The sequence below is a fragment of the Bufo gargarizans genome, chromosome 8 (assembly GCF_014858855.1).
Source record: "Bufo gargarizans isolate SCDJY-AF-19 chromosome 8, ASM1485885v1, whole genome shotgun sequence".
Lineage (NCBI taxonomy): Eukaryota > Metazoa > Chordata > Amphibia > Anura > Bufonidae > Bufo > Bufo gargarizans.
The window spans coordinates 175,579,263-175,591,811 of NC_058087.1; the positions used below are offsets into that span (position 1 = coordinate 175,579,263).

Genomic DNA, 12,549 nt, shown 5'->3' on the forward strand with positions numbered 1-12,549 from the left:
GAATAGCTAACGCTGTGCTAGGACTATGGTCACCTTAAAATTAGCTGGATCTGCAGCTAAATTTCATGTCGGGGGGCCAGTGTTAGGCCTCGCTTTGTCTTATTACCTGAACTAGCAGAATCACAGGACTTCATTATATTGTTAGTAGAGGTTAACGAGTTTACGGAAACTGGTGAGCAAGACAGCACTCCGCTGTTTCCGTAACTCCTTTTTGCAGTGGATGGGCTCATAGCAGAACAGGATGACCCCCATTAAACCATCGGCCAGGCAGGAAATTGTGGTCATCGCACTGCCATCTGATTGACGCCAAAGGGTACGTCCACATGGGGCAGAACTTTCGAAGCAGATTTGCTATGTTCCTGCACGTTCTACATGGGGATTTCACCTTCTGTATTGCATAGGGTGAAATCCCCGCAAGAGACCCGCACATTTCTTAATATCTCACCCAGCACAAATCTGCAGCGTAATCCCTATATGTGACCATTACCATTAGGCTGGGTTCAGATGAAAACCGCTATGGGTACAGGCAGCCTGGCTTTGTAGATCACCACATTTAAATTACAGCAGTGCTCATTTAAATTTTAAAGGGGTTGTGCCATGTTTGTAAGTTCACCCTTATCCACAGAATAGGGGATAACTGATCGGTAGGGCTTTGACTGCTGTGACCCCCCCACCAATTCAGAGAAAGAGGTTCCCAACCCCCAGATCTGATGATGCAGCAGGTAGAGCATGTGCCATTGCTGCTCCATTTAGTTTCCATGTGATTGCCGGAAATGGCCGAGCACTGTACTCCCATAGAAAATGAATGGACAGGCAGGGGTTTCGCCCCATTTACTCCACATGTAACACCACCATCTGCAGGTTTCCATCAAAGCAGTTCTGGAAAGTGTGTGCATACATGGGGAGAACTTATAAAGGGCAGCGCGCGCCACTTGTGCAACAATTTGGGACTTTTTGCCCTTTTTACCGATGCTCTTGCGATGGCACGACTTAGTATAATTTAAACTGGAATGAATCATACCGAGAATATGCGTCGGCTCATAGCTGACTGCAGATTCCTGTTTTTGGCACATGGACAGACTAAAAATGGGCCAAAATAATAAGGTAATCACTAGGGATGAGCGAATCTGAACTTTACAGGTTCAGCGTTCGGGCAGTGGAGAAATCCCGTTAGAATTCCCTTATACGATGGAATGCAAAACGGAAGCCTTTAAGAGGCATTCCGTTTTGATCCGTCATAACAGAAGTCTATGTCCAAGCATAACGGATCCGTCTGGTTTCCATTATGCAGGACTCAAAACAAAGTCCTGCATAACGGAAACCATATGGATCCGTTATGTTTGTCCATAGACTTCTGTTATGACGGATCAAAACGGAATACCTCTTAAAGGCTTACGTTTTGCATTCCACGGTAGAATTCAGTTATAACGGGATTCCTCCACTGCCTGAATGGCGATCCCGAAACTGTAAAGTTCGGGTTCACTCATCCCTAGTAATCACCTTTTAAATAAATTAGATGAATCTTACACCAGCGGGCAGCGCGGCTGAGCTGCTCCTAGGCCATGTGACCGAGAGAAAGCAGGAGCACCACTGATGGTCATCAGTATAAAAATCTCAGAAAACCCCTTTAATAATATCACCCCCATTATATGATTCCTATTGCAGGGCGAGGGGACTTAAAGAATCCCCCTATTTTGCTCCGACACCTAAGGCCCGGCACTCGATTTTGCCTGGAATGTATACAGCTCCTATGAAGACCTTGGTTACAGACCATGTGTGGAGCTGTATACAGAAAACAGCATTTTTTTTTTTAAGACGTACTGGAACCTTATAGGGGGTCGGCCAATCTCAGACATATCGCTAGGATGTCATTTAGAAATTGGTCTTACCTCATCTCCAGAACGGAGCCCCCAAAGTGAAGGGGAGCGTAGCACTCCACTATTTTCAGGAGTCCCCTAGTGGTGAATGGAGACCGTACTGCGCATGCACAGCTACTTGTCTGTTCACCACTTTGGGACTGCTGGAAATAGGCGAGCTGGTGCTTAGAAATTTTCTGAACTCCCATAGTGGTGAGCAGAGGGTGGCCGCGCTTGCACAGTGCGCTCTCTATTCACAGCTATGGGACTGCTGGAAATAGGCGGGCCGGTGCTCGGCAGAGGGTGGCTGTGCATGCGTGGCTGCTCTCCATTCATTTTGCGGGTCCTATTCAGAAGATAGTTGTGGGTCCTACTTCTGGGACCCGCTCCCATCTGACATTGATGGCGTATCCTAGTGATACTCCACCCGTGTCTGAGCCAACCCCCTTTAACATGGTTGCAAAAAGTGTACAAACCCTTTAAGAAACAAACACGAGTCTAACTGCAGCAAAGACTGAAGGTATGCCGTAGTGACGTGGCCCCCCGCCACCGCACAGTGTGTACCTGGACCGGCAGGCACAGAACAACTACATTATTCATAAGTTATATATTTTAATTACATTTGTTTTGAGGAAAGGGGAATAGAAAAAAAAAGAAAAAAAAGCACCAAATAAATTGCATAGCCTTGTACCTACAGAGGGGAATGTCGGACACCTCTGCATCATTACAGATCCGTGTGCTAGGAGTTCAGATCCAGCACCAGTTCCGGATTTGTTGCAGTCATGAATAGCCAGATCCGCCGGGATATGTCTGGACCGATTCGCCGCTCTTTCCCTGCGGCTGGCTCTTTACCTAGGGTGCTGCTGGCATCGTCGTCCGGGTCCTCACCTTCCGTGGCCCCTGTGTTACGTGGCACCCGCAGATCAGAAAGGAGAGAGAGTTTCTCCCGTTCTGTATTGCACGCTGCATAAGCCTGGAAGGGGGGGGGGGGGAATGTCAGCACAAGGAATTCCACACTCCAAATACATATTCAGTGGGATTTACAGCAAGTCTGTATAGATTTACATATTTCCATCAGTGCATGCTGGGGGTAGTAGTCACGCCACTGCTGAGGTACTGACCTGCATAAGCAGCTGCGGTGAAGGATAGGCCTCAGTTACGGCCGCCGCCATCGCTGGACTAACTCTGTTCAACTGCTGAATTTGTCTCCTCCAAACCAAGGGTAAACCTGTAAGCGACCCCCGAGGACCCCACCCGCGCCAGCTCCCTGCGGAGGTGCAGAATGAGTACGACTGAGCCTCCCAGTGTCTCCTGCAGGGATCAATTATGACAAGATGTAATGGAGCAAAGCCACCCAATGACCAGAACTCTGTGATGCTTCATTTCTTAAAAATAATCCATCATTTTTAAAAACTTTCGACAGGTCAGTCTCAGAAGTTTTAATTGGTGGGGGTATGGGTTCTGAGACCCCCCCCCCCCAATTGCTTACAGTGGTCCTCAGCTTCTTTCAATAGTCTCCCCAGTCCTTGTCCAGATGGACAGGTCATATTTACCAGTGCAGCCAATCACTGGCCTCAGTAGTGACACGTCCACAGACGGCACATGACTAGTCACTGGCTGCAGCGGCACACGTGACCTTGTCAGTCCGGAAGTTTACAGGACGAGGGCTGGAAAAACACTGAAGGGAGGTGGAATGGTGCAGCGTCAGGTACAGCAGGAAAAAAGTCCAAAAAGCTGGAAATCTCTTAAAGCTCCCTCTAGTGGTGGCTACCTGCAGCCAAATCGTTATCGTGCTCTGAACATTACCAAGATACAATATAGCAATAATTGAATCAGCAAAGAATGTTGGACCTAAAATGTGGTGCGAAAAGGTTTACAGATTTGCAGGAATCTGTACAAACTATAACACCACAAAAGTCTGATGTAATAAAATTCCTGCTGTTTCTATTCCTCCCGACAACCCCCCAAAATAGACATGTATGTTTGTGTTCTCAATGGGACGGGAGGAATAAGCTGTGGCGTATCCCCCTTGAGAGCAAAAGGCATTGTGAAATTCTTTATCTAATGTGTATGGCCATCACACTTTACATACTGTATGGAGATTCATATAATCTAGACCAGGGATGCCCAACCTGCGGCCCTGCAGCTGTTGCAAAACTACAACTCTCAGCATGCCCAGACAGCCTACTGCTAACAGCCTACAGCAGGGCATGGTGGGAGTTGTAGTTATACAACAGCTGGAGTGCCACAAGATGAGCATCTCGGATCTACGCTTTTATTTGCAAGAGTCAGTGGCGCCCCCTGCTGGCTACTCTAGATTCTGTCTTAGGACTTAATGGGTGTTTTTTTTTTCTTGCGCCCATGCTACACATGTAAGCAACACCCGGACCTCCCACAACTCGTCAGAACAGAAGTTAGAGCGCCATATTGTTCTATGCTGCTCTGATTAATTGCAAGGTCTGGGTGATGTATACCTAAGGCCCCCGTTCAGATGAGCGAGTATGCAGCAGCTCCCGTCCTGACCTCCCAGCACTGACTGGGTCGCATAGCAGTAGACTGATTTATGATGTCATGTAACCCATACAGTTCTGGAATGTATTGTATACCAGCGACAGCATTATGTCAGTGTTATCCAATACATTCCAGACCTCTAAGGGTTACATAGCATCATAAATCAATATAATGCTATGCGACCCCGGCAGTGCTGGGAGGTCCGGAAGGGAGCTGCTGCGAGGAGTCAGATGCGTGAGACTCGCTCGTCTGAAAGGGGCCTAATATAGGCAGAAAAGAAAGCAGCTTTTAGCCTCCTGCAGTGTCCGCTAACTACGGATCTGCAAAATACGGACACCTTCTGCGTGCAATCTGCATTTTTCTTGCATTCTTGTCCGCAAAACAAACCAGAATAGGGCATGTTTTATCACTTGCAGAACGGACACACCGGATGACATCTGTGTGCTGTCCATTTTTCTTTTTTTTGCGGGCCTATAGAAATGAATGGGTCCGAGTGCGATCTGTAAAACACGGTCATGTGCATTAGGCCTAATTTTGGTCTCTCTAGTGACATCTGCTGGCCACGTTTTGTAAATCTTCTTTCCACCAAAAATAACTACCATCGCTGAGTAATTGCCCACGGAGCACAGTTATCTTAAACTTACCGAAATGGGCGCTGAGCCACACTCTTCGTCACGGCGCACACATGCTGCCCAAACTGCTTCCATGTCTCCAGGTTTAACACCTCCATGTTGTAATACAGCTGTAGAAACACAAGCGCCTGGCCGCCCACACAAAGCCGCGAGCATACCAAGATGTCAGGATAACGCTCCACTGTGAGCAGGCACCAATGCATTTCTTCAGAAGATGACCCTATAGGCGACTGAGAACATTGCTATCGATACCAGGAGATGCGGAGGAAGTGCTGGGGCCCGTAACTGCGACTGGCACCACTGCTTGACCTCTGACATGTACGGTGCATATTAGTGGTCATCCCACAAAACATAGGATAGGTGGGGGAAATCGGATTGTGGGGGAGGGCCCAACCTCTGGGACCCCCTGTGATCCAAATCGTTTCCAAGTCCCATCTCAGCGTGTCTGTCCACCACTCCATTTATTACCATCGTACCGACAAAGCATTTTCTACGTCCACCCCTCCATTCATTACTATCGTACCGACAAAGCATTTTCTATGTCCACCCCTCCATTCATTACTATCGTATCGACAAAGCATTTTCTATGTCCGCCCCATAAAAGCGAATGGAGCGGAGGATCAACACGCGCACTATCGCCCCATTCAGAGAGGGAACGCGGGGACCCCTAATTCTCAGGGTCACTGGAAGGTCCCAGCATTCGGACCACCCCATGATTTGATATTTATCACCTATCCTATGGATGGATGATCAAAACTTTGGTGGGGTAACCCCTTTAAAGGAAGACTCCGGGGAAACTTGATATTTGTTATGCCTGTTTTGGGGCAAGAGATGGCGCTGCAGGCCACAAGGTCTCAAGAAATACTAGAATGAGAATCCTTGCTCTACCCCCCCCCCCCCCCCACCTGGAGTGTTCCTTTAAGGGGTTAAAACGAAGCAAACTGTGCTACTACTGAACTTGATCGGGCAAATTTAAAGGGGACCTAAACTTTTGTTTAAACCATGATGGCGCAGCATCGCATCTCTGAGGGCCCTGCGCCTACAGGTTTCATTGGCTCTGCTCGACTTTTCCAGCATGTGGAGTATGGATCTATAAAAAGCATTTAGGATCCGTACTCCTGCACCCTGGAAAAGCCGAGATGCGATGCTGCACCTTTGCGGTTTCAGGAAAAGGTTTAGGGCCCCTTTAAACGGTCCAAATGAAAAGCTGTCTTTGCTGCCCATAGGGACCAATCGGAGCCCAGCTTTCATGGTTCAAAAGCACTAGTGAGAAATGAAAGCTGCACTGTGATTGGTTGCTTTGGGCTACATAGACAGTCTACCTGTGTCGCCATTTTTACTCTACTACATCTAATAAAACCAGTAAGTCACCTCACCTCGTCAATCTGCCTCCACGTCACCCAACTGTCTTCCAGGTCACGCCTCGCTTTCCCCTCCAGCGAATGTCTCTCCATTTTGTGAGACAGTCTCTGACATCTAGGAGCACAAATCAAATTCTTATCAAACAGTCTAGTCATTAAAGGGGGTCTCTGATGACCTCAGGATAGGTCATCGATATGTGATGGGTGTGGGGGTCCGACCCCCGGGACCCTCGCCGATCAGCTGTTTGAGGAACCAGTGGCGCACACAGCTTCCCAAGCAGAGCGCCGTACTGTGTATAGTGGCTGTGCTTGGTATTGCAGCTCAGCCCCATTCACTTGAATTGGACAGAGCTGTGCCTAGGCCACGTGATCAATGAACATGACGTCACGTGGCCTAGGAAGAAGCCACGGCGCTACTACAGCACCATGGCTTTTTCAAAAAGCTGATCGTAAGGGGTACATATTGATAGCCTATCCCATACGAAAATCCCCACATGGCTGCTTTCTTAAAAAAAAAGGGGAGCCACACCGGTTCACAGGTTATATGTGGTATTGCAGCTCACATTCACTTCAATAACACTATTTTAAAGGGGTCTTCAGGATAGGTCATCAATAGTTGGACGCTGGGGGTCTGACCCCCGCCGATGACCTGTCTGCAGAGGCCACGACACCTCAGTGAACACCACGGCCTCCTCACAGCTCACCAGGCACAGTGCCGTCCACTGTATAGTGGCTATGCTCGGTAATGCAGCTCAAGCCGTTGACTTGAATAGGACTGAGCTGCACCTAGGCCACGTGACCGATAAATGTGACATCACTGGTGTAGGAACAGGCCGCAGCGTTACGTCCTCTTCACACAGCGGATTGGCTGGGGTGCCGGGAGTTGGACCTCCACCAATCAGATTCTGAAGACCAAGGATAGGTCATTAACATTTAAATCCCAGAAAAATCTCTTTAATATCTTATTTCTATGCCGATATAGTCCCGCTTGAAGTTATAGGCCCAAAGCCTGAGGCTGCACCACTGAGCTATTCTGATGACAACACCCCTTTTCAGATTTCTGCCAGGTGCAGTGTTATCATAGAGACCTTGCATGAAGGTGGCGGGCACTACATGGTGGGGACTATGGCGTCCTCCCATCTGCTAGGAGATAGGAGGCCCCAAGGACTGCAGAGACTACACGTCGATGAAGATGACATTACTTGCCTCCGGTATTCTGGGAGTCCCAAAATAACCAATGTGATCTTCTTATTGGGGTACTTTTTGCCAAATCCAAACGCAGGCCCCATGGTTTCAGTATTGCTGGAGGTCACTGGTGCCTGCAATGTACAGAGCGGTAATATTACGCCATCGCCATAATCCCCGGCCGTCCGTGAAGCTGTTAACACTTTACACAGGGGATGCCACCCAGCTTTCCTACAGCCCTGAACACATAGGTGCTCTCGTATTATTTATGGCGGCTGCAAACCATTGCCTGGAACCTGGAAAATACCACATATTTAGGCCAGGGCTCCACGGGCGCACGTGTATCACGGCATTACCGCTGGCACAGGGTACAGCGTCTTCCCTCATAGGAAAACATGGTGGTCACTGAGGAGTCGCAGTAATAACTCCATTCTACCACTACTTGTAGGCGACGGGTGATCGATGTATGATCGCTGGGGAACCGACCGGTGGGACCACCGATCATGAGAATGATCCTGTGTTAATGGAGCGGAATGGCCCATGCGTGACCAGCGAGTACAGCACTCTGTCGGTCCCATAGAAATGAATGCAGGGGTGGTCACGCATGCGCAGTTCTGCTCCATCCAGACAATGGGGGTTGAGGACCCCTGCTGTTGTAATCGGTAGGGGTCCTATATAAAAGATTAGATATGAGATGTTACCTGAATGAAGCAGCGAACACTCGTGAGAAAATCTTTAGGGTCCACCAGTATCAGCATTTCATCTTCTTCTCCCCTGCAAAGCTCCAGACCCTCCTGCAAAACAGCACGGAGAGCGGAGCATGAGTGCAGCACCGATACCGACCCCCAACCACAACATGGGGACAGGAGCATAAGAGTAGCACAGATACCGACCCCCAACCACAACATGGAGAGCAGAGCATGAGAGCAGCACAGATACCGACCCCACAACCACAACATTGGGACAGGAGCACGAGAGCAGCACTCATATTGACCCCCAACCACAAAACGGGGAGCAGAGAATGAGAGCAGCACCAACACCAACCAAAACATGGGGACAGGAGCATGAGAGCAGCACAGATACCGACCCCCAACCACCACATGGAGAGCGGAGCATGAGAGCAGCACAGATACCGACCCCCAACCACCACATGGAGAGCGGAGCATGAGAGCAGCACAGATACCGACCCCCAACCACAACATGGAGAGCGGAGCATGAGAGCAGCACCAACACCGACCTTTCAACCACAACATTGGGATAGGAGCACGAGAGCAGCACCAATACCAACCCCCAACCACAACATAGAGAGCGGAGCATAAGAGCAGCACTGATACTGACCCCCTAACCATAACATGGGGAGCGGAGAATAGGAGCAGCACAGATACCGACCCTCAACCACATGAGGACCGGAGCATGAGAGCAGCACTGATACTGACCCTTAAACACAACATGGGGAGCAGAGCATGAGAGCAGCACCGATACTGACCCCCAAACACAACATGGACACCGGAGCATGAGAGCAGCACCGATACTGACCCCCAAACATAACATGAGGAGCAGAGAATAGGAGCAGCACCAATACTGACCCCCAAACAACACATGGGGACAGGAGTATGAGAGCAGCACCGATACACAGCCCCCCTCCCCCTTCCTCAAGTGAAAAGCAACTGGTAAAAAGAAAAAGTGGAGTTGGTTGCAATGAGTAACTCCGATGATGTTCCTTTGCACAAATTTTTTAAAAATCACCCCCACGTGCTACAGCAGGGGTCAGCAATCTCCAGCTGTAGTGAAACCACAACTCCCAACATGCTCCATTCACTTCTATAGGAGTTCCTAGAGGGGCCAAGTAAATGCTGGGAGTGGCAGTTTCACCACGGCTGCAGTGTCGGAGGGTGCAGATCCTCGTGCTACAGTTATACAGCTCATCTCACCACACACGTCCAGTCTCCCGGCATCTCTCTCCTCCAAGTGACACTGTAGGGCGCGGAGTGCGGCTCTATGGAGTAATTATAACCGGCCGTTCTCAGGGAGTCCAGCAGATCTTCACATCCGGCATCCTGAAGAAGAGCTGGGGGAAAAAAATGGAGTTCAGTATATCAGCAGCAGGCAATATTCTTTTCCGCATTAGTATTGTGCCCTTGCTGCGATGAACATACTCTCCATACAATGAATTCCTGGTGCTTATACACAAGGGCCAACCCAAACAAGAAAAGCTGAAATGTAAAGCATGGAAGGAAGGACAAGGCAAACAGCAGCCTGCAAAATGAAGCTAAATAAATTCATTTTGGCACCACTAGGGGGAGCTCAGTGCATACTACTGCGTTCACAGAGAGCTGTATACATCTGTATGCAGTAAGCTCCCTCTAGTGGTCGCTGCAGGCAACCAGAATTTTATCACGTCACTGTAAAGCTATACAGGGGATTTTGGACCAATTCTTCCCATAAAAACTGCCATAAAAGCCTATGGTGGTAGGAAACGCATTTAGGAGCAGAACCATGAGAACCAGCGCAGACAAAACTGGCCACAAAATCCAACAGGACGAGTCTGTAGGGACCATATCTCCAGTTGAGGTCTGCACTGATTTTCATTCATGAGGCTCAGCAGACTGCCACAACATGTCCTACCTGCATCAAGCTGGACCGTCATGTACTTCCCACAGTGATCCGGTCTCAGGAGCTTGAGTGCCAGGGCTGACTCTTTTCGTTTTTCCTTCTCCTCCTTCTCCAGATTTCGGATCCTCTCTTTCTCCAGCCTCTTGGCCTCTTTTTCCTTATTTTGTTCTTCTGACCGTATCCTATCAGCCTCCAGTTCTTCTGGGTTTTTTCTCCTCTTTGTTCTTTTATTCGGACTGGGAGTTGTGGTCGCAGGTAGTGGCGCCGGTAACGTAGATGTAAGGACCTCTGCAGAGGGTTCAGAGTCTCTTTCCTCCTCACCTCCATCCTGAGACATCTCATCGGCTTCTGGTTTCTCCTGAAGACTTCTTTGATTACTTCTTGGCCACTCTGTAGCCTTGGTGTCATCCTTCTCAACGCCGGCGGGGTCTTCCTCAGGCTCGGAGTCGGATATCTCCCAGGTTTTGGCCCTTTTCGTAAGTTTCCTTGGGGTCTTACACATAGATCCGGCGTCCTGTTCTGCTTTCATCACAAATCTTGATTATGATAAATCAGGTTTATTTTATTTTTTCATTGATTGTGTCATTCATGTTAAGATGGGGACTTCATCATCATAGGTTTAGGTCGGTTAGATGAAGGGAAGACTAAGAGAATAACAAAAAAAGTGATATAGAGCAAAGTAAAGAACAGATGAGAAAGGAAGGCGATAGATAGATAGATTTATAATTTCATGTAATTAAAAATTTAGCATAGCCACTAAGTTATTCAATAAAATGTATCTGTATAGCGCCACCTGCTGTTTGTTTTTCTTATTTCTTTGTCCTGCTCAAGGAAATGGCCGCAGATGCTCAGTTTCATCCTTCAGCTGCCTCCTGTGCTTTGATAGGGAGAGAGATGCAGCAGAAAGGACATGCCCCTGGGCTGCAGCAGAGGACACGTCCCTGAGCTGACAGCTATATATAAGTCTAGCAGAGCAATTGGAGCAATGAATGTGGAGATCTCTGGACCCATGTGAGGTAGAGGGCTGGTTCTAGCTTTGTTAGAAAGAGACGGTCATGTACTAGATTATGTATTTTTATACTGAGGAGGACCTTTCTCCGGTCCTGACATTACAATATAAGGACCCGACACTGTAGGGCGTTATTAGTAGATGTCATGGCTGTAATTTTTTTTTCAGCTTGGCTTCTCCGTTCCCCCGCTGTGCCCCCCGTTCTTGTTTCGCGCCCTGTATGCTAATAGACAGCATCACTACAGGGAGGAGGAGACGCCAGCTTTTCTCAGGGGGTGTTCCCTTCTTCCTGGCTCTGAGCTGTCCAATCACGGCAGAGTGCATCACAGGGAGAAGGGAACACCCCCTGAGAAAAGCTGTCATCTCCTCCTCCTCCTCCTTGTAGCGATGCTGTCTATTAGCATACAGGGCGCAAACAAGAACGGGGGGCACAGCAGGGGAACGGAGAAGCCGAGTTGAAAGAAAACAACATCGATGACATCTACTAATAATACTCTACAGTGCCAGGTACTTGTATTATAATGTCAGGAGCGGTGAAAGGTCCTCTTTAATCACGGGATAAACTACCATTATCATTCCTTAGGTAGACCCTTGTCGTGGTAAATAAATACAAAAAGAAGACATGGTCGGTTCAAAAGTGCCGTCCAAAATTTGTAAATCGCGGAGGTGTCTTCCAAAAACAGCGCCACTCCCGTCTACAGATTGTGTGTGGTACTGCAGCTCAGCCGTATCCACCTGCATGGAATGGAGTTGCAAAACCAGAGGCAACCCACGGAGAAGTGCGGCACGGCGGCGAGAAGAAATGTCAGGTCAGGCACGTTTTTCTAGTTCTAGAGCCAGGCGTGCTCAACCTGCGGCCCTCCAGCTGTTGTAAAACTACAACTCCCACAATGCCCTGCTGTAGGCTGTTCGGGCATGCTGGGAGTTGTAGTTTTGCAACAGCTTGAGGGCCGCAGGTTGAGCATGCCTGTAGGACAATCCCTTTAACACAGAAATCACAGCAGCAACTTACAACATGGCACCAGATGGACTCTGCTCCTTTTCCATCTTGCACTACTCCCATCATCCTAAAGTTATTCCTCCAAAGGACAAGGGGTGTAGCAGACCTTCCCCCTTTAGACCACAGCTCTAGATCACAAAGACAACTTCATTCTCCCTATCCTTGTACCATCCATTAGCCTTGACTATATCACGTGACCTGTCTGGACACGTCACGTGACACATCCGTCAGCAGGCAGGGTTGGTTTTTGTGTTCTTTTTTTTTTTTTCTTTAATCTGTCTTCAAACTATATTACTATAATCGGAATAAGCGGACACCAGTATGAATTCGAAATGCATTTGCTGGCGTATATTACCCCATTGTAAATAAAGTTTGTTGAATA

At 48.6% G+C, this 12,549-nt stretch overlaps 1 protein-coding gene across 2 annotated transcripts; it reads right to left on the reverse strand.

Moving 5' to 3' along the window:
* Nucleotides 1-2,423: 2,423 nt before the first annotated feature.
* On the reverse strand, nucleotides 2,424-12,352 carry EME2 (essential meiotic structure-specific endonuclease subunit 2). Of its 2 annotated transcripts, XR_006391131.1 has the most exons (10): nucleotides 12,180-12,352; nucleotides 10,171-10,802; nucleotides 9,477-9,613; nucleotides 8,247-8,339; nucleotides 7,567-7,679; nucleotides 6,376-6,475; nucleotides 5,012-5,127; nucleotides 4,795-4,867; nucleotides 2,978-3,167; nucleotides 2,690-2,829 (listed from the first exon to the last, which is right to left on the reverse strand). XR_006391131.1 is itself a non-coding variant. In XM_044304802.1 (9 exons), the coding sequence occupies exons 2-9, from the start codon at nucleotides 10,685-10,687 to the stop codon at nucleotides 2,596-2,598; spliced, it is 1,500 nt and encodes a 499-aa protein (XP_044160737.1). In that variant the 5' UTR covers nucleotides 10,688-10,802; nucleotides 12,180-12,352; the 3' UTR covers nucleotides 2,424-2,595. The 2 variants fall into 2 exon arrangements, 1 of the variants encoding a protein (XP_044160737.1); XM_044304802.1 differs by lacking the exon at nucleotides 4,795-4,867 and having other exon boundaries at nucleotides 2,424-2,829.
* Nucleotides 12,353-12,549: the final 197 nt, after the last annotated feature.